Here is a 24,294-nt window from a genome sequence, read left to right as displayed (position 1 = left end):
GTATTAAACCTGTGACAAATAGACAATGACTGCATACAAGAATCGATGATTACTGGATTGTGTATTGTCATGATTCATCATTCCTTTGTCTTTAAATAAGAGCAATCGGCAATACACCTTGTCAACGTGACCAATTTAAATTCCCAAATAATTATAGAGGTATGGGATCCGTGGTTATCCGGAAACCTTTTCACCAGAATGTTCTGAATTAAGGGAAGGTCGTCTCCTATACACTTTTAATCAAATAATTTAAAAAAAATGTTGCTCTGTAATAATAAAACAGTAATTGTACTTCATCCCAACTAAGATATACTTGTTCCTTATTGGAGGCAAAACAATCTTATTAGGTTTAATTATTGTTTCTTTTATTTTTAAGTTGATTGAAGGCATGGAGATCCAAATTATGTTATCTGGGAAACCCCCAGGTTCCGAGCAATCTGGATAACAGGTCTCATACTTGTATTTAATAATAAAACAAGTTTTTTTTAATGCCGGTAGGGAGAAGAAGGTCATGCTTACTCTCACCTTAAAGTTCAAAAGAAAAAACCTGTATCCTAGTTGTGGGCTCTTTTATCACTTTATGCTGTACTACTATCTACTATGATATTCTTTATCATACTGAGAGACTTGTATTGCTGCCAAATGAAACAAGAAACAGCCAAATCCTAGTATGGCTTATTTGAGAATGCATATGAAGAAATTACAAATGGCTTTTATACTGGCTTCATATAACTCTATACTGCACATTTCCTATGGCTCATTTAGAATGTGCATTCAAATGCTCTTCACAAAGGTAATTGTGTCTTTACCCGTCCATGCAACTTTCCAAGACGGAATACCTTTTGTGAACGGCGATTAAGCATAGGCAAACTATCATGCAATTACATGCTATCCGCTTGCGTTTGTAAATGAGCCTTAGTTATCTTCAAAATTCTTCCTTTTCCTTTTGTCCAAAAATGCAGCAACATAACAAACACATTTTATTCAAAGTTCATTATTAAAAGAATAGGCATACAAGAATTACAGGAATTGTTTCAAGATTGAAGAGTTCTCCACAGTAATAGACACCCAATTTACAAAATGTTCTAGTGAGTGGCTCAGATGGATTCTCTTCAAAGAATCGGAAAATTTTCTGCAGGAAACGGAAGTAGCGCCCGTTAACTATTAACTCAACAGATCTAAAGACATCCCTCCCCCCATTTTTCTCTTCCCCCCATTCTCTCACACCTTCCCTCTTTCCCCTTTCTACTTATACCCCCTCTTTTCCCCATCTTCTTCACCCCACCCCCCTACATGGCATATCCTCCTCCCCCACCTAAAACATACCGAAAGAATTGCTGTCAAATGTTAATCTTAATGCTCATTATGTTTCTTAAGCTGACATGATAATCGCTCTATGACACAACAATGTATGTTTTTATGTTTACTAAAACCAATAACAATTCATAAAAAAAGGACTATACAAACAGACCCCATGGTATTCCGCCTTACGCGTTTCATACCCTCTGGTGCTTAATCATAGGCAGCGTTTTGTCCAAAAATGCAGTAAATAATCAAACTGCTGATGCTATGCAGTTATAACCATCAACAGCTGCTAGGCTGTGAGCTTAAGGGGGTGATCTATTAACATTCAAATTCAGATTTTTGGCATGATTCAAATTTCTTTGTAGCTAAAACTCCTACGTTTGAATTATGCTATGATATTTATTAAGCAGTAAGACTAAAATGTAAAACGTAGCCATCTAAACGAGTTCATGTAGAAGTCAATGGGAGCTGTCTATGACAAATTTAAAGTGTTTTTTTTCAATGTTCTGCTAATTTTAAACCCATTGAGATCAAAGGAGTAAAAATTCATCTAATATATGTATCCTTAATGGAAAGAAAGCCAGCCTGTTGGGTTTATGTAATGTTCACATGATTTACTAGTTGCAGATCCAAAAAACAAGAAGATCAGTTATCCGGAAAACTCCAGGTCAGGACCATTCTGGAAAACAGGTCCCATACCTGTATTATATAGGTGTATATGTGTCTGATGTATTTTCTGCTATTGCCTATGTACAGCAGTTTTACTAGCCTGGGACATAAATAAAAGGATATAAGCTATTCCTATAATAATGAGATTGTGGGTATTGGTATACACGTGTACATAGAATCTACACAATGAATACGAGATCAATTCTATTGCTAAAATTATATACTAGGAGAACTTTACATAAAATGCACTGCAACTAAATTATTTACTGTATGCCCACACTACTTAACATTAATTTGTATTGATCTGTTTTGCTTTTCATTCTTTGTGCTGTACATTGACGGCCACATTAATGTTGTAGGCTAAAGGAAGTTACTTTTATTTCGCCCTTGGTTGATTTATGCATGCTTGCGTTGAGTTTGGGTTTTAATGGATTCCTTATAGCGACAGAAGCCTAATGCAAGCTGTTAAATATAAAAAAAGACAAATCAGTAGTCTTTTTATAAACAGAGACCATAAGGCAATGAGACAGGAAGAAGAGAAGGTACAAAGATAGGGATCAAGTGCCGTCCTGGTTAGTCAAGCATTGTACTCAGGAAACTGTGTAATGTAGAAAGAGCAGATTGCAGGTACAGTAGGTGTTCTCCCTGTGCGTCAGAAGATCTGTATTAATTCAGAACGCTGTTAGGGGTCTGCAAGGCATGCTGACAAATAAGCCCTAGCAGCAAACTGGGCATACCTAAACTTTTTACCAAAACCAAATGAATGAAGACATTGCATAAGCTTTGGTTAAAATGATTGCCCTAAACAAAACACAGTCAAGGAAAGCAATCTTATAGTTGCAAAGGCTACAAATACAAAATATGTGGCTTACACATTTTAATAGGGGCATTAAAAATAATACAAATAATAATAATAATAATAATAATAATAAAGGTTTGTTTTATATCACTTCTACATCATCATCATTATCATCATCATATCAGGTTAAAATAGGATGAATGTGTTGGTCACAGCTATAAACATAGAAAAGCTCTCTTTTTCCACTGCTATAGGGCAGGTGCTGTAAAATGTGAATTTGTTTGGACTTCTAACCTGCAGTGCCATCTCATGGACATTTTAAGTACATTTCAGACACAACCAACTTCTAACCCCCCCCCCTTTTTAAAGGGTCTTTATTATTTCTTTTTAAATTATTGTTCTGATTTTTATTGATTCTTTCTATGGCAATTTTGACTATAAGGGAATCTTTAAGGTTGCTGGACATCTGCCATACTAGAAACTAGACTGAGAAAAAGAAATGTATTGCTAAATCCTTTCTCATTATACTGGAATAAATTGATTTCTTTGCTGCTTTAATTTTGAGAGTCAAGCACATTGTATATTTTTGGAGTTATTTTATATATACACACATATACGGTATATGTACAGGTATGGGGCCTATTATGCAAAATGCCCGGGACCCAGGATTTTCCAGATAAGAAATCTTTTCCATATATGGCTCTTCATACCTTAAGTCTACTAAAAATCATTTAAACATTTATTAAACCCACTAAGATTGTTCTGTTTCCAATAAGGTTTAATATATATTAGTTTGGATCAAGTACAAGGTAATGTTTTATTATTATTATTATTATTATTATTATTATTATTATTATTATTATTATTATTGAGAAAAAGGAAATAATTTTCAAAAATTTGGATAAAATTGAGACTATGGGAGACAGCCTTTCTGTAATTTAGAGCTTTTTGGATAATAGGTTTCCAGTTCCCATACCTGTAGATACCTAAACTGAGACTAGTATTGCTTTTTAATAATAAGCATAATAATAATATTTTATAATTAAAGGGGTTAGTATGATGTAGAGAGTGATATTCCTTGACACTGTAATCTGTTTTCATTTTTTATTATTTGTGGTTTTTCAGTTATTTAGCTTTTTATTCAGCAGCTCTCTAGTTTGCTAGACAAATTACCCTAGCAACCATGCATTGATTTGAATAAGAGACAAGAAAAGAAAGATGAGTAGTAACAACTAGCATTAAAGGAGAAGGAAAGGCAAATTATAAATACGCCTCTAATCAAAGGCTTGTGGAAAAGGAACTTACGTAGCCTTTTAAAAGTTTTCTCCCTAGTATGATGTGGAAGGAGTAGCGCTCATAGGCAGACTGCAGCGGTGGACTCGGGTGACGTCACGCTGCACACAGTCTTCTTGTATCCTGCTGCCAGAGGCAGCCTTGATGCCCATTGGGTGTAATATTCATCTACTGCACAAGTCCTTCGTGCTGCCACTACTGATCTGCTGGCGCTGTAGTGATGCACTCTTGGGGTCAAGTTTTTTTTTTTCTGCGCATGCGCAATACGGAGCAGTAGGTGAAGGAAGTGTCCTTTACCTTTCCAAGATGGCGCCTGTCTGATTAAATAAGCGCTGCGAACGAGGACAAGGATAACTGATGACTAGAGTGGACTATGTGACTCGCTACCTTAGTGATTTCAGAGGCCTTGGGGTGTACATTACTGGGAGATAAGTATTTACTTTTGCCTTTCCTTTTCCTTTAACAATAAATGTGTAGTCTTACAGAGTATTTGTTTTTTAGACAGGGTCAGTGACCCCCCATTTGAAAGCTGGAAAGAGTAATAAAAGAGTTTTACAATACAGGTGTGGGACCTGTTATCCAGAATGCTTGGGACCTGGGGTTTTCCGGATAATGGATATTTCCGTAATTGAGGTCTTCTTGCCTTAAGTCTACTAGGAATTCATTTTAACATTAAACAAACCCAATAGGCTGTTTTTTCTTCCAATAAGGATTAATTATCTCTTAGTTGGGATCAAGTACAAGCTACTGTTTTATTACTACAGAGAAAAAGGAAATCATTTTTAAAAATTAGGATTATTTGGATAAAATGGAGTCTATCGGAGACAACCATTCCGTAATTAGGAGCTTTCTGGATATCGGGATCCTATACCTGTATAAAGAATACATAATGAAGACCAGTGGAAAAGCTGCTTAGAACTGGCCATTCTATAACATACTAAAAGTTAACTTAAAGGTGAACCCCACAGATCTGAGCCACCCTGGTCTGCCATATCCACACCTATTTATGACCAGCCATGTTCCTAATACACACCTCACCAGATATGCTATATTTTTAAAATATTTTAATAACCATAAACAGTGTCCTGTAACAGTGTCCTTATAAGTTATGTTTGCCAGTATAAATATAATATCTTGAACCTGTTTTCTGCCACAGGTGAAGTACCTGACGTGCATATATTTTCTTTTGGCTGTAATGATGTTGATTTTATTCAACCAGTAGGCTTCTTGTGTGTGTTAGGGGCTGCACACAAAGGGGTTTACTTTCACCCTTAGCCTTGTAGTCATTGCTCATTGCAGCTGAGTGCAGAGCTGCTGGTGCACTTGAAAGACTGGGACAGAAAGGGAGAAGTTGCTGATCCCTGGAGTTGACAAATAGCAGAGAGGAGCTCACTGCCTGGGAACTAAGGTCTGCACTTTCTAAAGAAACTATGATTAAAACAGGTTGTTAACTTGTGGATTGTGGATTTGTTGCCTGTGCCTATTAGGCAGGCCCAGATTTCTAACTCAGCCGTCCCTAGGCCAGAGGGTCCTTGTGCAAGCCACTCTCCTCGCGAGCACGCACATGCTCAGGTTCCTACTGGAACATTGACATTAGGATCACAGGAGATTAAAACTTTTAGATTTAATCTGCTCATCCCCCAGTGCTTCTGAAAATTAGAATGCCGGCAGGACGGCATGCCATTCCTAAAATCTTGGCCCCTGCCTTTGTGGACTTTCGACAAATCCGGGCATGCTTTTAGGGGGGCTTATAGGAAAAAACATAAAGAGCCTATAGCAGTCTATAGCAAATGTTCCCAATGGCATATGTATTCTTTAAGCCAGTCCAGTAACGGCTAATGTTGCTCTGCCTAATATTGAAATCTGCTACATCTCCTCTGCGCATATATGAATTACAAGCAATCTAATGGCCCTCATATTGCAATATTTGTACAGACCTTTTCAATCTCTATAACTGAATCCAATCGGATAGATCAGCTTATATAGTGAAATAAATATTTAAAAGAATTCAGATTGCATGTATTCCCCCATGATGTCTACGGCAAAAACCCTTAGAGACCATCAAGGACTAATTTGTCCTAGACCTAGACAATAGGAAAGCCCTGTGAGATTTATACCCAAGTATCTCGGGGACCTGTAACAGCTATGCAACTTACTACCAGTGGATGTTACCTACATAAGAGAAAAGACTTCATAGAGCATTATCGATCTTACATTATTTTATGGCTGCCAATTCAGAAACATTATTCAACTGGTTCACATCATACTGAGTAATGCACGGCCATGGCCAAATGTTAACTGGCTCTGCAGTAGCTGTACTCCTTTATGTAAATATCATGGGAATTTTATTATTTGTAGCTAGAAGCAAAAATTGTTTATAACTAGAGAATTCAGAATATTTGATGATGATAATGATGATGGCACCAGCATTTTTTCTTAATTCAGTGAAGATTTCAGGGTGAATGAATTTTGTTCAGTTTGCATTCTATGGTGCTAAATTATTTCTGTCATCATATGTGCAAAGTATTTTCTAACAATTGTTAGGAATTCTTGTATTATGTGATTTCTCCATTTTCATTTAATTTTTTCCCAATTCAGGATACTCCATCAACAATTTGAAAGCTATAAAGAGCAAATCAAAAAAATAGGTGAGGATACACGCCGCTACCCAGGAGAGCACAAGGATGATGCACCGACGTGTGGAATCTGCCACAAAACAAAGTTTGCCGATGGCTGTGGCCATTTATGCTCCTACTGCCGTACAAAGTTTTGTGCACGATGTGGAGGTCGCGTTTCCCTTCGTTCAAACAACGTGAGTGTAATTAAAATGAGGTTACAGTTAGCATGTGTAAACTTTAGTGATATGCATTGATTAAATATCCAGTAATGACAACCCCTTCTTTTAGCCATTGGTTCAGTTCATACAGAAATGATTAAGGTGTAGCAACTCCTGGTAACCTTCATTTGGGTAGGGAGAGCTAAAACACTGACACTAAAAAATATGTTCATACATACTATTTTAAAGACATGTACATCTCACATATACATCTCACAACAGCCAATGTGCAAATGCAAATATCTTGTGTTTGTATGGTGAAAACCTCCCTAAACTTTCCCATAGGTAAGGCTAAACAAACGCAACAAGTATGTGCTATAATCAGCTCCTGCTCCTTATAGCCACTGGATGAAAAGGGGGTGAATGGTGAAATTGTCAAAAAAGCAGAATATTTATCAAAGGGAGCCTGGCTGATCAAGTTACACATTTACACCATCTATAATATTTTTATATAAAGCACTTGTGCATTGTCTTTAAGCAGCGTTATTTGCACTCTGTACCTTGTGCTGGGTTGAAAATCAGATGCCAGGTGCAGAGTGTAGAGCTAATTGTTGCAAGAGAGCCCTTTAAATCATGCCATAATGTAATTTCCTAAGCACACAGCACATAATAAGATCTGCTTATTGGGGCGTCCCCAAACAAGTGGATCTTTTCCCAATATGCCCATCTTGAGTACGCAATACTGGCCTTAATCCAATCATTGGCCATAGGGCCAAACAATCAGATTACAATGGGGGGAATAGGAGCCTCCAGAGTTGATGCGGTCCTCAATCTGATCCAATAATTAATGCAGTCCTTAATTCTACAGGGAAATCAAGCCTGCCCTATCTGCCTGATTTTAAGGCATCGATCGGTCGGGTGGGCTGTCAGAGAGCCCCATACACGGGCAGATAAGATGCCAACTCTGTCTAAAGGACCCAAATCGCAGTTTTAATCTGCCCACCTTTATGTACACTGCATGATAATGCACAAGGTAGGGACCAGGGGACACCCATGACTAGTACTAGTCTTTCCTGCCAGAATGCTATAAAGGATACTGAGTTTCACCTAGGATTGCCACTTTTTAAGGAATAAATACCTGCCTTCCTATATTTTTATCTTTCTTTCCTACTAATAACTAGGTTTGCCACAATTTCTGGATAAAAATGACCTGCCTTCATATATTTTATAACTAGGGTTGCCACCTAGGTGAGGGTAGGTGCGTGAGGGGCCAGGACCAATATATGTGGTAGAGCTATGATGCAAACAGGTGGGTTCCTGACATCATCCATGAATCGGAAAGGACTTATTAGTAATTAGGATGAAGGTTGTGGGGTTTTCAGGCAGTTGGAAGAGGGTACTGGAGGCTTGTCAGGGGCAGATTGGAGGCAGGCTGAGGAAGGAGGACTAGTCATTACAAAATTACCGGCAAGTACATGATAAACTTATCATGCTGGTCTTGGCTCGGGGTGTTAGTTTACCGGCTAGGTTGGTGAAATACCAGACAGGTGGCAACCCTATTAATAACATTGACATCAAGTATAATTTTTATTGGCCTTATGTGTATAGTTGTAATTCTGCAGGTAGGTGGTGCGAAAATGGCACTCTATGTCTGTTTTGTGGATCTCGCTTCATGCCCGCAGTTATAAAGCAGCAGGTGGTTAAAATATCACTTATCCAAGTTATTATAACATAGAAACATATTACATATGCACATATATGAATACATATATATGAATAAAATGATGAATTAAGGAAAAACATTACAGTGGTTTTTCATCTGGGTCCTTGAAGATTCTGCCAAAATATTGTGTTTCCTTTAAGGCTATAAATACTGTACAATATTTTTGTTTTCTTTTACTATTTTATTAATTTATCAAGTCCTTCCATTTTTCTTGAATAAATGTTTTCATTTAATTTTATACCAAAGAGTTTTTCACTATGTTACAGTGAAGACATTATACTTATGCAGTTTTCCAATCATTTAGTGTCCTCTCTCTTTAACTTGCCTACTGATACCTGCTTACCATTTATTTTCTTAATTTTCTTTCTTTCTGCTTCCCTGGATGCTTTCCAAAAGGAGGACAAAGTGGTTAGAAACTTTTCTTTCATTTTTTATTACAACTTTATACCAACTCTTATTTATTCGGTAGAATCTGGGGCAGATTTATCAAAGGCTGAGAACATATCAGTTTAAAATAAACATTTGTTTTCTTGTGGCTTAAAATTTTTTTCACAACTTCTCTCACCTCAGTAACTGAATTTAACGGCCACTTACAAGTAGGGATTCCCCAAATCCACTATTTTGGGATTCGGCTAAATCCAGAATCCTTCTGAAAGATTTGGCCGAATACAGAAGTGAATCTGAACCCTAATTTACATATGCAAAATAGGGCCAGGAAGCGAATGGTTATAAAAAATGTTTACTTCTTTCTTTGTGAGATGAAAAGTCATGTGATTTTAAGGATTTGGATTCGGTTTGGCCAGGCACTTGGATTCAGAATCCTGACCTGATTCGGTGAACCCCTAAGTAGAAGGTTCACTATGTGAAAGTGTATAAAAACTTCAATAACTGAGCGTGAGTGTTTTTTTTTTTTAAATTTGGCAAAAAGTTGTGAAAATATTCATAAAATGTAAACTAACTAGGAATAACTCAAAATACAAAACTATAGCATTCTGAACTTTGATAAATCTTCCCCTTAGTGGTGCCAAAGGTGTAATATATATGTGTGTTGCTTTGATTATAAGGTAAAAAATAAAAATATAAGCATTTGGGGAGGAGGCTGAAACAAAACTCTGATGACACTTGCTGTGGTTAACTTAATGTGATTGCTTTTTTTTGTTCAGATAAGTTTATTGAAGGTTGATTTTTTGAGATACATATCAGATTTTACCACAGGTAAACAGCCATTAGGTAAACATTTAGGTGTTGCACCAACATTTGTGGAAGCTTGTACAATTGCAAGATATGATGTATACAACAGGCAAATAATCAGGAGAATGTATAGAAGGAAGGGGACATTTTTGGAGGCAGGGACCCCATGTATGATGGAAACTTGGAGTGTGGCCCTTCTTTTTGAACATTAGGGGGTATATTTATCAAAGAGAGAAGTTAATAGTGAAGTTCCGCCACTAGAGTCAAATTCCTCCACTCTCCATTCATTTCTATGGGATTTTTATAGGCGTATTTATCAAAGGGTGAACTTTCACTTTCACCCATTGATAAATACGCCTTTCAAAATCCCATAGAAATGAATTGAGAGCTGCAGAATTTCACTCTAGTGGCGGAACTTCACTCTTTGATAAATTTACCCCTAGGTTTTCCAGAAAGCCCATTGTGGTGATCCATAGATCAAGGAAAGGTGGTTTCTTCAATCTCCAGTTTAGAGTTATCAGTCTTCTTGCCAGAAACATAGATTTGATTAGGAAGGCTTTAATCTGGGGGCTGGCCGTAGACATGCAGTTTATAGCCTATGTCAGGCAAAAAATCATCTGTGCCAATCTTCCGGCCTTCAACTAACCATTCAGATTAAAATAAAGTAGAAAAGACACTGCACGTACAGTTTGAAAACGTACAATTTTATCTTTGCGTCTATGGCCAGCTATAGGCAGTTTACGGGGTCTGCTATTATTATTAGCCATAAAACCTCGAATAGGTTGCCTAGTATAGAGTTCCAATAGGATTGAAATTCTGGGCACGACCAAACCGTATGTAACAGGGTACCCTGGCTCTCCTTACATCATAGGCACATAGCTGTGTTGCTTTTGGAATCTTACAGTTTATATACACCAGTTTGTTTAACAAATGTATGATGTTTGCTTTCAAGCAGCCACTTTTAATCTTTTGCCATATGTTTACAGTACAACCCTGATTTTACATCTCTCAGTGGACCGCATCAATGTGGCCTAAATTTCGGGAAAACTGTAAATCATGGGAAATCCAGGAAAGAAAGAACACAGCTTCCCTGAAGGGTCACCAACAAAATGTTGTCAATTCTGGGACACCATATAATCCAGGGATGTAAAATCAGGGTTCTACTGTATATTGCTATATTTACATTTCAAAACAATGCAAACAAGCAGTGTGCTCCTCTACTGAAGTATTGTCTTTGCATTTGATAATTAGTTATTATTAGTAACAGCCAATTGCCTTTAGCCCCCTCAATTTTTATATTGAACTTGAATGAAACTGGCTTGAATGAGTCTTTGCTAGATCTGGAGAAGACATGTCACAAGCCCATAACCATGCTATGTTGCACACATTTCACTGATATATATATATATATACAGTATATATATAATATATATATATATTTTTTTTTTTTCATTATTGCTCATGATCTCTTGTTTTCTCTTTTAGCTCTAATACCATTCTCATAATCTCATACTTTTCCCATCTGAGAATTTCTCTCCTACTTTTTCTAAACATTTATTATTTTTATGTACATTTTCTTTGTCATTTCCTTAACATCACATCCATTTTCTCTAATATTTTCATTGTTTCTATACCATTAGCTTTTCTAATCTGTTCTGCCTTTCTGCTCCTTATTCACTTTATTCTCCTTCTGCTTTCTCAAATGCCTTGTCTCCATTTCTTTCCTTTCATTTTCTATAGGGTTATTGGCTACCAACACTAGATGCATTAAACCGAGAGCAGGTAGCAAGAATCTGTGAACAGCACCTGGATTTGTTAGCGGAAGAGTGGTTCAGAGTTCTCTTCCCAACTCTCTGTCAAATATGCATACTGCTCACAGATTCCAAATAGGACACTACCTATAAATATCTGTAAGGACAGCAGACAAGATTAAGTGTGGGTGTTATCAGGGATAGCAGCACAAGCAGTGCATGCAGACTCTGTAGTTGACGACAGCAGTATACATTCTCACACTATACTACTCCACATTTTAGGTATTTAAATTGCTTGCCTCAGTGAGAGATCCTGGGCACTGACTGTGGGACCCAGGGCACTGGAAATTGGAATGATTGTGGGACTTATTTTCACATATTTTCCTTTACCTGTTGTGTGATCTCCCTTTTCAACAGATACTAATTGGCTTACAAACTAACAGTACTATGTTCTGTTTAAAAAATGGACAAAATGTTTTAAAAATCTCTTTTGTGGACAGTTTCATTCCTATCTGTTTTCTGTGCTTCTGTAGCTTACTCTCTGTGTTTATTTAATAAAACAACTTATCAGTCTAGAGAAGATATTTAAAGCATATTGCAAAATAATGATTTTTAACACCTTACAGACAGGGCCTGACTTATTTTGGATGTGTTTAATTGCTGCAATCTACACTTCCCACGCAACATTTTATAGGTGTTATTTCTTGTGCCAGTAGATTCCCTTACAGTGAAATTCCTTCCTGTTTCTGGTGTCTTTTAATATTTCACTCTCATTTGTGAAGCTTTGGAAAAGGGATGTCACATATTTCTTCATTATTCATCTGATTGTAATGTCTAGACACATTTTTTCAGAAATGCTGTACTCAACATTCTGCTTGATACTGTGACACACAGGTTTCAACAAAATCTTTAAATTGAGGTTTGATTTGGAATGTTGAATATTTTTTACAAGAAAAAAAAAACAAAGGTTTTGTTACTTTAACTTGCGACACACATAGTGGTTTACATGTGATTTTAGACTTTTGTTTTGATATTTGAATTTCATCATACAGAACTTGCCCTATTGTTTAATTAGTGAGCTGTCACCCAATAAAAGTGTAAAAAAAAACATTTATGGTCACCCCCCCACAAGTTAAAAGGAATGGGGGCCAAGGTTCCAAGTTAAAGAATTTCATTAGTGGTCAGCCCCCCGCAAAATTTAAAAAATTGATGTCGGGGACAGAGTCTGCGCTTGAGGAAGATGGACGCTTGAGCTGCGAGCTCGTGTGCAGCGATATCCCAGAAGCGGCTTACAATACCTATTATTCAGCAGTGTGTGTCGGAGGGATGCTACAGTTACAGCCAAACCTGGTGGGCATGACAAAAAGAACTAAGAAGTCTCCTATACTATCACCACCGTCGGTTTTCATTAGATTTTCCCAGAAGACGCCTCAGATTCCCGCTGCGCTAGATGCTCCACGAGGTAACCAAACAAAGGCTCAAGCTAAGGCCAAAATGGTGCCTGAAGCGGATCAACCATGTACAAAGCAGGATTTTGCTGAGTTACGAGAATATCTTGCAAACATGAAAAAGGATCTGCAAGATAACCTCCAACATGGCCTGGTGGACTTTGCGGTAGATATTACAGCTATTGGTAACAGAACGGAGCGTTTAGAAATACGCCAAGAAGAACTTACCGACACTACAATGAGGATGGATGCGATGGTTGAAATATGCAGGCAGAGATCCGCTTGCTACAGGAGGCCCACGAGGACCTTGATCCAACGTAAGGCTGAAAGCTGTGTCGGAAGAAGTAACAGACATAGAGTCATATATGCTCCGGTATTTTAATATACTGCTCTCGGATGTGCCCCGACAGGAGCTATGTATAGAGCGGATACATCGAGTAAGTAGGCAGAAATCTGGCCCGGGTGAACGCCCGAGAGACATGGTGATTAAGGTGTGCTATTTCCCTGTTAAGGATAAAATTCTCTATGCCTCACAAAACAGCAAGATCTGTATAGAGGGATCTACACCTGAACTTTACACTGATCTTTCCCCTACTACTCTAAAAGAAGGGAAATGCTACATATCACAGATATTTTGCGCAATAATGACATACGCTATAGATGGGGGTTCCCTTTTAAGTTTAAACCCCAAAATGTAATTTAATACGCAACATTTTTTCCGCTTGTTTTTTGTCTCATATTTTCTTCTGGAAGAACTCAAGAACCTGTTCTTTATATAAGTGTACTTCCAAAACATTATGCTATCTTTTTGGTGAGAACTTAAAGATGATTACATGGGATAATCCTATACGAGACTGTGTGGATCTAGTGTCTATTCTTTCTTGACCTGACCCAAATACCCCCTAAATTGAATATCCGGGTTTAAGATCACCCTTTATGTTTATTTTTTTTGTTGTTTTGTTTTTTTCTCTTCTTATATCATGATTTTTCAGTATGAATTATTGTGTGCTATAAATGCTCAATGTATACACATTCAAATAGTAATTAAAAATGTAGTACAAGGTAAAGGATATTTGTGGTGTTATGTGCAAAATCTGACTAGGAAAATATTTTACAATTTAAAATGGCAATTAATGTAATCTCACATAATGTCAAAGGTCTGAACATACCACAAAAACGCAGACAAGCGTTAAGATATTATAAAGCTTCTAAGGGAGATAAAATCATGGTTCAGGAAATGCACTTTAAAACAGGCCATATCCCTAAATGGGGTGACAAAACTTACCCAGTAGTTTCATGCAACTGAGGGAGGGAAAAAGAGTGGGGTGTCGATTCTACTCCATCATAGTTTGAATTTTAAGGTTAATGTTCAAATTGCAGATAAAAAAGGTGGCTATTTATTCTTAAAGGGAGTAATTAAAACAAAAGATTGTGTTCTAGGAAATGTTTATGCACCAAGTCAAGCAGACGCTCAATTTTATACGGTGTTGTCAACAATATTAGATGCTAATTGGTGCTCCATAGTAATATTAGTTGGGGACTTTAATACCATCTATGACAACATTTTTGATCGCTCCCCCCCCCTGGGAATATAGGGGATAGCCATTCAAATAGACGAAGATTTGTTAATCTTATGAGGATCATAATTTGATAGATACTTGGAGACTAACGAACCCTACTATGCGGGATTTTACATTTTATTCACATCCACATAAGTCATTTACACGGATAGATTATGTACTGATTAAAGGGATACTGTCATGGGAAAAACATTTTTTTTCAAAATGAATCAGTTAATAGTGCTGCTCCAGCAGAAATCTGCACTGAATCCATTTCTCAAAAGAGCAAACAGATTTTTTGATATTCATTTTGAAATCTGACATGGGGCTAGACATTTTGTCAATTTCCCAGCTGCCCCTGGTCATGTGACTTGTGCCTGCACTTTAGGAGAGAAATTCTTTCTGGCAGGCTGCTGTTTTTTCTTCTCAATGTAACTGAATGTGTCTCAGTGGGACATGGGTTTTTACTATTGAGTGTTGTTCACTACCAGGCAGCTGTTATCTTGTGTTAGGGAGCTGTTATCTGGTTAACTTCCCATTGTTCTGTTGTTTGGCTGCTGGGGGCAAAAGGAAGGGGGGTGATATCACTCCAACTTGCAGTACAGCAGTAAAGAGTGATTGAAGTTTATCAGAGCACAAGTCACATGACTTGGGGCAGCTGGGAAATTGACAATATGTCTAGCCCCATGTCAGATTTCAAAATTGAATATAAAAAAATCTGTTTGCTCTTTTGAGAAATGGATTTCAGTGCAGAATTCTGCTGGAGCAGCACTATTAACTGATACATTTTGAAATTTATTTTTTTCCCCATGACAGTATCCCTTTAACCAACCCCATATTGATAAAATATTTAAATCTGTCATAGGGAAATATCATGGTCATATCACGCAATGTTAGTACCTCATTGGAGGGACTATTGACAGAATGACCAGGATATTCATGGCGACGTAATGATCTTCTGCTTGGTATCCCAGAGCAGGTGACAGCTTTGGCTGAAGTTATTAGGACTTATTTCACTGAAAATGACACGGGAGAAACCTCAATATCAATGGTGTGGCAAGCCCATAAGGCAGTTATAAGAGGAATTATGATTAAGTCATCAGAACAAAAGAGAAAAAGGAAGGAAGTATAAACGACTTAAAGGTGAAATTACAAAAGTATGAGTCTGATTATAAAATGAACAGAGATACTAGTATCTATATGGATATGATGTCAGCCAAAACAGAATTAAATTTGATATTGTAAGAAGATACTTATAAATCAATGCTCTGGACAAAACAGAAATTTTTTGAAAAGGGAAATAAACCAGATACTTTGCTAGCCAGTCGATTAAGGGGTTTGTGAAAACTACAAACAATTAAGACAATTAAGACAAAAAATGTGACATTTGTTAAGGAGCCAAAGGAAATAAATACAGCCTTTGTAGGTTTTTATACTGATCTATATAACGGGGAGAAGGTAAACAAATCAGAGAGCAGTACATGCGGAATGGCTAAGTATTTACAAACTTGTAACCTCCCAAAACTTACATCAGTACAACACTTATCCTTAAATACCGATTACAGCAGAAGAAATTACTACTGTTGTAAAGGAAAAGTTAAATTCTACAAAGGCTCCGGCTCTAGATGGGTTTAGTGGGAAGTATTATAAAACATTTCTGGAAGAATTACTCCCATATATGGTAAAAATGTTTAATGCATTTCTGTCAGAAACATCAATCCCCTCCGAAATTTTGATTTCTCAGATTATAGTAATACATAAAGAGGGTAAAGATCCCAAACTTTGCTCAAGCTATCGGCCTATTTCATTAATTAATACGGATATAAAGATTTTTGCAAAAATTCTGGCAGAGCGTTTAAATACACTGCCACCTGAATTGATACATATTGATCTGGTGGGGTTTGTTAAAGGTTGAGATGCTGTAGATAATATTAGGAGAATGATAAACCTCATAGAACTGGCAAATAAACAAAAAAGACAAACTATTTTCCTATCCTTAGATGCCGAAAAGGCGTTTGATCATGTAGAATAGAGCTACCTATATATAACATTAGAACATTTTGGTATTAGGGGCCCTATCTTAAATGCAATCAAACGTCTTTATGGTAAACCTATGGCTGAAGTAAAAACGGGTCATATAAATTCAGCGGCCTTTGAAATTAAAAGCAGCACAAGACAGGGGTGCCCCTTATCTCCCCTTTTATTTAGATTATGTATAGAACCATTGGCACAGAAGATAAGGCAAAATGTAGCTATTAAGGGTATAAAAGTAGTAGGGGAGACTTACAAAATAAGCTTATTCGCGAATGATATTTTGCTATCATTGGTTCAGCTTCCTAATTTATATAAAGCACTGGATGACTTCAGTAGATTTTCAGGGTATAAGATAAATCATTCGAAATGTGAAGCTTTAAACTTAAATATACCATTGGAAGTAGCGGATCTTTTATTTCAATCTTTTCATTTTAAATGGCAATTGGTTGCTATTAAGTACTTGGGGGTAATGTTACCTAAGACATATCAGGAACTTGGTAAATTAAATTACATGCCTTTGATAGATAAATTAAAAAAACATTTGATATTATGGAAAGTATATAGCATTTCATGGCTAGGTTGCATATATAGTGTAAAAATGTATATTCTAGCCAAGATTTTATACTTGTTTAGGACACTGCCTATCAAATATCCATAAACGGAAGTTACTGCTTTACAGAGAGCCAAAAACATTTTATACGGGAAGGAAAAAAAGCTAGGGTAAGTACGAAAATGAAGCAGAGAAACAAATATAAGGGAGGATTGGGGGTCCCAGATTTGTTCTCATATTATAAAGTTTCACAATTTATACAAATTCAAGCTTGGCATCTGAAGGGAGAAAAACCACGCTGGGTTATATTAGAACAGGAATTACATCCTACATTTAACCTGGCCGACTCTATGTGGAAACAATCTCTAACTCATGAGAGGAAACAAGCTACATAAGTGTGTAGGGCACTCGTTACAATTGTGGACGACTTACAAACTTAAAGATTAATTATGTAAACATTGGTCCCTATTGACACCTTTATTTAAGAACACTGCTTTCACGCCTGGAACTATAATTATTGATTTTCAATGATGGATATGGTATTACAAGAGTAGAAGATCTCCTGTTTGGTAATAGGGTTTTATTATTTACGTATTTGAAAGAAAGGTACAAAATACCCATGCGTGAATATTTCAGATATTTGCAGTTAACACACTGGGTAAAAGAATTTGTAAAGGAGGGAGGGGATAGACAATATACCAGATATGAGTTGGAGTGTAAACAGGGATTGAAGCTTAAAGGTTCTATGTCTTGAATATATTATAATTTGATCCATAAACTGGATAATATGTCCTCTGGGTTTCAATCCAAATGGGAAGAAGATTTAGGTACTCCAATAGATGAGAAATCTGGGAGTCAGATATACCAAAATATTTTTAAGACTTCAACTAATACTTTATTAAAAGAGTGGCTATAAAACAATTGCAATATGGTATATAGCACCACAAAAACGCCACAAAATGCAAAATGATGTATCCTCTTTATGTTTTAGGGGCTGTGGGGAGGTAAGGACATATATTCACATGCGGTGGGAATGCCCACAGGTTTGGAAGCTTGTATTTGGGGAAATTAGCACAATATGTACTCTATATATATTGCACCATGCCCCAAAATTGCTTTACTTAATTTAACACCAAAAAATAAAACATATAATGAGAATACTAAACTAATGATATTTAAAATATGTTTGGCTACTAGACTGTTTATTGCAAAACACTGGAAAGGTCCAATCCCTCATAAGTGGGATTCTGTCCAGGTTAAAATAAGGGAAATAATGGTAATGGAGAAAATAACGGCACTTGTTACTAATGAGGTAAATAAGTTTAGGCAGATCAGGGAAACTTATATCTCTAGATACCCAATTCATACCGGTATAGGTTGAGACCTAATGAGATAAATAATTAAAATATGAGATATGTATTATAGATTGAATGACATTTCCATAATTGCCAATTAACAATAACTCCAGAATACAATACTTTTTATATTTATTTATTAATGTTTTTTGTTATCCCCCCTTTTATTTATTTATTTTTTCTCTTTTTCTTTCCTTTTTTTTCTCTAATTGGACGATATTTGTTGTCATAGCATTTAACTGATTATAGTTGGTTCATATGCACAGCATATTGTAAAAGGTATGCTGTGCTAATATTGCTGTCTAATGTGCAATAAAAACCTCAAAATTAAAAAAAAAATGATGTCTAGACCCCCCTGTACAAGTTAAAAAAAACATTGGTGCCCAGGGTCCCCTGTACAAGTTTAAAAAAATCATTGGTGGTCAGAGTCCCCCCTTACAAGTTAAAAAAAAACATTAGCAGCCAGGTCCCCCCAATAAGTTAAAAAAAAAAATTGGTGGTCAAGGAGACCCATAAAAGTTAAAACTGATAGTGGCTCTGCCTCTAATGTGGAGCATTTGGGTGAAAATATTTTTTTTCCTAGAAACTGATCTAATCAGATTCTGCATTAGTCAGTGGGCCCCAAAGTTAGAGAACTTATTACATAGTTAGATAGTTACATAGTTACATAGTTAGTTACATAGTTATATTGGGTTGAGAAAAGACAAAGTCCATCAAGTTCAACCCCTCCAAATGAAAACCCAGCATCCATACAGACACCCCTCCCTACTTTTAATTAAATTCTATCTACCCATACCTATACCAACTATATAGCTTAGTATCACAATAGCCTTTGATATTATGTCTGTCCAAGAAATCATCCAAGCCATTCTTAAAGGCATTAACTGAATCAGCCATCACAACATCACCTGGCAGTGCATTTCACAACCTCACTGTCCTGACTGTGAAGAACCCTCTACGTTGCTTCAAATGAAAGTTCTTTTCTTCTAGTCTAAAGGGGTGGCCTCTGGTACAGTGATCCTCTTTATGGGTAGAAAGGTCCCCTGCTATTTGTCTATAATGTCCTCTAATAAACTTGTAAAGTGTAATCATGTCCCCTTTGCAAGCACCTTTTTTCCAGAGAAAACAACCCCAACCTTGACAGTCTACCCTCATAATTTAAGTCTTCCGTCCCTCTAACCAATTTAGTTGCACATCTCTGCACTCTCTCTAGCTCATTTATATCCCTCTTAAGGACTGGAGTCCAAAACTGAACTGCATACTCCAGATGAGGCCTCACTAGGGACCTATAAAGAGGCAGAATTATGTTTTCATCCCTTGAGTTAATGCCCTTTTTTATGCAAGACAGAACTTTATTTGCTTTAGTAGCCACAGAATGACACTGCCCAGAATTAGACAACGTGTTATCTACAAAGACCCCTAGATCCTTCTCATTTAAGGAAACTCCCAACACACTGCCATTTAGTGTATAACTTGCATTTATATTATTTTTTATTATATTTATTGTCCATTCTTCATCCATCTTACTCCATATGTGCCCTGTCCAGTTACTTAAGATAGACTAAAGATAACACTTGGGGGCAGATTTATTAAGGGTCTACTGTCTCTTTAAAAATTGGACTTCGACCATTTGCCATCTAAAACCTGCCGAACTGCATTTTTAACCTATGGGAGACCTCCTAGAACCTACTTGGAGTCAATTGGTGGAGTTTTTTTTTAAAAAAATACTTTGATTCGAATTCGATCTTACTTCGATTCACCCGCAAAAACAATTTGAATTTTTTTTAAAATAAATTTGGGTTGGTCTTTTTTTATTTGAATTTCGAAGTTATGGAAGTTAAAAAAAACGTCAATTTCTTCAAAATTCGACCCTTGATAAATCTGCCCCTAAGGGTTGATTTTTCAAAATTTGAGTTTGTGTTTGTGTTTGTTTTTCACAATTTAAGTCAGCAGAATATTTAATATCAGTATTTGGAAGGTCAACTCTAAGGGTTACACATACCATAAACAACACCAGGACCTTCAACAAGACCAAAATGGTGACATAAAAGAAAACACTGGTGAGAAGTGTTAGAGGGCCTAATAGCGCTGCGCCAATGCCTTAGGCAGCAGTGCCGAACAGGTTCCCAGGAGTGGCAAAATAGTGCTTCTGGTAACTTTAAGAGAAATTTCTGTTTTTTGTCTCTTCTAGTGCAAAGAGTGCTATTACGCTAAGTGCTGGGGAGGTGAGGCTAGGGGAAGCATCACAGGTAGCATCGTAGAGAATCACTCCTGATAACCTGAGTAAATGGAACCTCCCTGATATCCAACTACCATTCTCCTATAAACCACCATTCTCCTATAGCTCTCTGGAAAAAGGAAGATCAAATCTGTAGGACAAGGGTGGCATCTCTGCCTGGATGCTATCCTCACGCAATTTTTGTCCAGCTCAAACAAGTAGGCAATAGGGAGGCACCATAGACAAGCTAAAAAGACAAGCCAAGTTGGCAGTTAATATTGGCCCATGCATAACCAGCTTTGGTTGTTTTAGGCAGTGAGTCAATGTGCACCTACAGGAACAGTGGAAAACTGAAGTGAAGCTCCTCTTTAGGCTCATTGCTTTCCAACTTGAGATGATTTCTAGAGGGCGATGGTTCTTATAACCAAATATATTGTACTTCCTTACAAGGCAGAGTTTAATATGGGAAAACCTGTCAAGGTATGTTGTTGGCCTCCTTTAAAATTCTATAAAGTTACTCAACACCCTAATCATCTGTAGTATCAGCTGTTAATTATTATGTGTGATTCCTTACAGTTCCAGGAAGCATGATGCAAGCAAATGTTGATTTTACTCTATCGTCAATCTTACATCTGCACAGCCCACAAAAAGAGCCACATGCTAAGATTTGATTTTCTTCAATAAGGTTTGACAACTGCACGGCCTGATTCTGGCAGTCACTTTGTCCTCATTAGTAATAAAAAGCACAGTGACTAACAGATCATCCACTTTCACACTGTGAAAAAGTGGAATTGCGTTGCAAACTGTTCCAGAAATATACTTTTATCTTCCCACATTTTATGTGCATCTTATATTTATCAACCTAACACTTTAAGAAACATTCCTAAAATAACCCTGTACAGTTAAGTTAGACTGATATATATTACTCATGCTATGGGCTTTTAACTGCACAAAACATACTTCAACCTGTCTTATCCAGATGGCATAGGGAAAAAGAAACTAATTAATCCTCAGACTATTCAAGGGTTTGTATCAGTACCATATGGAGAACCATGATATCATCTTATTAAACAAAAGTACATTTTCAAAATGTTCCCAAAATGCCTCAAAATCCTGGCCCTAAAATATTTCTAACCAGAAACTGTTGAGTTCTGAGCAATAGCAAAAAAGGTTTATGAATATAACATGGACACCATTTCCCTAACTGATTCCAGCTCCCAGTTTCTGTTTTGTTTCTTTGCTCTGAAAGGGTCTTAAAGCGGACCTGTCACCCAGACATAAAAAGCTGTATAGTAAAAGTCCTTTTCAAATTAAACATGAAACCCAAATTATTTTTGTTATTAAAACATCTATTCCAGTTCTAAATGCTTCTAAAAATCTCAGCTGTCAATCATATATTACCTGCCTCTCCTCTATTCCTTGGGCATAGGGGTGGGGCAGGCAATTACTTTCACTTTCCATTCTGCACTTCCTAGATTTCATTGCACTCCCCACATTTCCCCGCCCTCCTAACCATCTAATTGTGTAGCCAGTGCATGGTACATGGGCATCAGGTGTCCCGTTCTGGCACATAGACAAGATTTTGGGATGGCTTAGAGCCTGCCTTAATAACAGCGTCTTCAAAATGGCACCTGCTGTGATTGTGAATCCGAAGACTAATAAATACAAAATTTCAATAATTTTTATAGTGTAAGTGAAATGTATTTTGCTTGACTAACATCATAAATTAGGATTTGGAATTATTTCTTTAGGTGACAAGTCCCCTTTAACAAAGGTTCCTTCATATATGTGCTTTACTACAAACGACTACAAAACACCATACGGCTAGTCATAAATAGGGATGGGCGAATTTGACCTGTTTAGCTTCACCAAAAATTTGCTGACAGGCATTAAAGTTTATGGGTGTCAAAAAAAAAATTGTCCCGCATCTTTTTTTTGTCGCACAACGACATACAAGTATATGGGCGTCATTTCTGCTGCGAAACAAGTGAAAAAATTCGCCCATCCCTAGTCATAAACACATAAACACCATTTGTGTTTCAGAAAGACAGTTTGTATGATGAGCAGACACCATGTATAATTCTTTAAACTCCCACTAATAAGAATTATGGCTTTATTCAGTGTGCTTGTAGTACAGAACAGTACAAAAAATAATAATGTGGTGTTAAAAAGGTGGAAATTAATGGGCACCAGGAATTCTTTACAAGGTATATTTATTTATGTAGCAATGGAAGGGTAACCAGTCAACTAGTCTTTTTGAGTAATACAGTGATAATTCAGCAATATACGTAATCGGACAAAATGATCCTAGAACAGAAGGAAATGATTCAATATAAATCTATTAAATATATTAAAAGAGAATATGAGCTACGTTCAATGGCCTCACCCAACCAAGTCTGTTGAGTAGAATGGGGATCCTCTCTATAGAGAAACACCCTCCTTATCACTGAATCCTCTAAGCATTAAGTATTGACAAACATCTACCTGTGTACAACGATGGTATTAAACCTCTATCCTAGCTTTGGGCTGCTAGCTACCCTGACTGGCACTAAGTGGGTGCTAAGCCACACCTTCAACACAAGCTGGCTAATTCTAGCTAAAAACTAAGTGAGGATTTCCCTGGAGGAGTTTTACCCCATATACACGAGTGATTGATTTTCTCTTAATGGCTGAATGTAGCAGTTCCCTGAAGGTCACAAAAGTAACTGAGTACTGTGAAACTCTGCACTGTTTTATTTAATATAACTGAGGACGTGTGAGGAACTTTGAAGTGTGAAGGTTATAGAGTGACTGACTGTATAAAAGTATTCTTGACTTTAACAAGAGCTTTTTGGATCTTCTATTTATTCTTAACTAAACAACCAATGGCTTGATGGAGCCTAAGAACTATGTAGCCCTTTATATACAAAAGCTTTATATTAATATCTAACTCACTAACATTTTGGTTTGAATGTTTACTGCCCCTGTACATGAAAGAAGCTGGAGCAGGTATTTATAAAAAATCTGCTTAATGTAGCACACTGCCTGGAGAGATTCCCTGCTTGTCTATAGATTTTTATGGCAAATGCAGTCTTATTAAACAACAGTGATTAATTATTGTTAAAATCCTATTTCCTCATGGGATACAAGCTCATAGTTAATGAAAAAATCTGAAAAAAATTAAAAAAAGAATCTGCTTTTCTACTTTCCCTCCCAGTGCACAATATACAACACAATAAACGGGGGGGGGGTGCTTAAAGTCAAAATCTCAGCTCTAAATCAAATATTGCCTTAGGCATAGAGGTGGGGCAGGTAAATTACTTTCACTTTCCATTCAGCACTTGCTAGATGTCACTGCACTCCTCACATTCCCCCTGTTCTCTTCACCATTTAATTGTGTAACAAGTGCATGGACATCAGGTCCCCCGTTCTGGCACACAAGGCTTGTCTAAATAACACAAAATGGCTTCTGCCTGCTTGATATAATTATGAATTCCCAGACGGAAAAAACAAGATTCAAATAATTTTTACAGTGTAATTAAAGTTCATTTTGCTTGACTAACATGATAAAATAGGATTTGGATTCATTGCTTTGGGTGACGGGTCCCCTTTAAGAATGGGGTAGGAGTAAAAGTAACTTCAAT

The 24,294-nt window shown here is 36.8% G+C and overlaps 1 protein-coding gene across 14 annotated transcripts in view; it reads left to right on the top strand.

Moving 5' to 3' along the window:
• The window catches only part of LOC108704156 (regulating synaptic membrane exocytosis protein 1), a 203,831-nt gene that overhangs the window by 37,020 nt on the left and 142,517 nt on the right, over positions 1–24,294 (top strand). For 11 of the 14 annotated variants that reach the window (XM_041563135.1, XM_041563143.1, XM_041563138.1 and 8 more), the window contains exons 1-2: positions 6,774–6,878; positions 8,962–8,973. Coding sequence is in view for 2 of the 14 variants with exons in the window: in XM_041563146.1 (XP_041419080.1) it covers positions 6,665–6,878; positions 8,962–8,973 (226 nt within the window). In the remaining 12 variants the exon portion in view is untranslated. Of the gene's footprint in view, positions 1–6,664; positions 6,879–8,961; positions 8,974–24,294 lie in introns of those variants that run through there. The other 3 variants (XM_041563146.1, XM_018240564.2, XM_041563132.1) reach the window with 3 other exon arrangements.

The sequence above is a fragment of the Xenopus laevis genome, chromosome 5L, assembly GCF_017654675.1.
Source record: "Xenopus laevis strain J_2021 chromosome 5L, Xenopus_laevis_v10.1, whole genome shotgun sequence".
Taxonomy (NCBI): domain Eukaryota; kingdom Metazoa; phylum Chordata; class Amphibia; order Anura; family Pipidae; genus Xenopus; species Xenopus laevis.
This window is presented reverse-complemented; position numbering and strand designations above follow the sequence as displayed.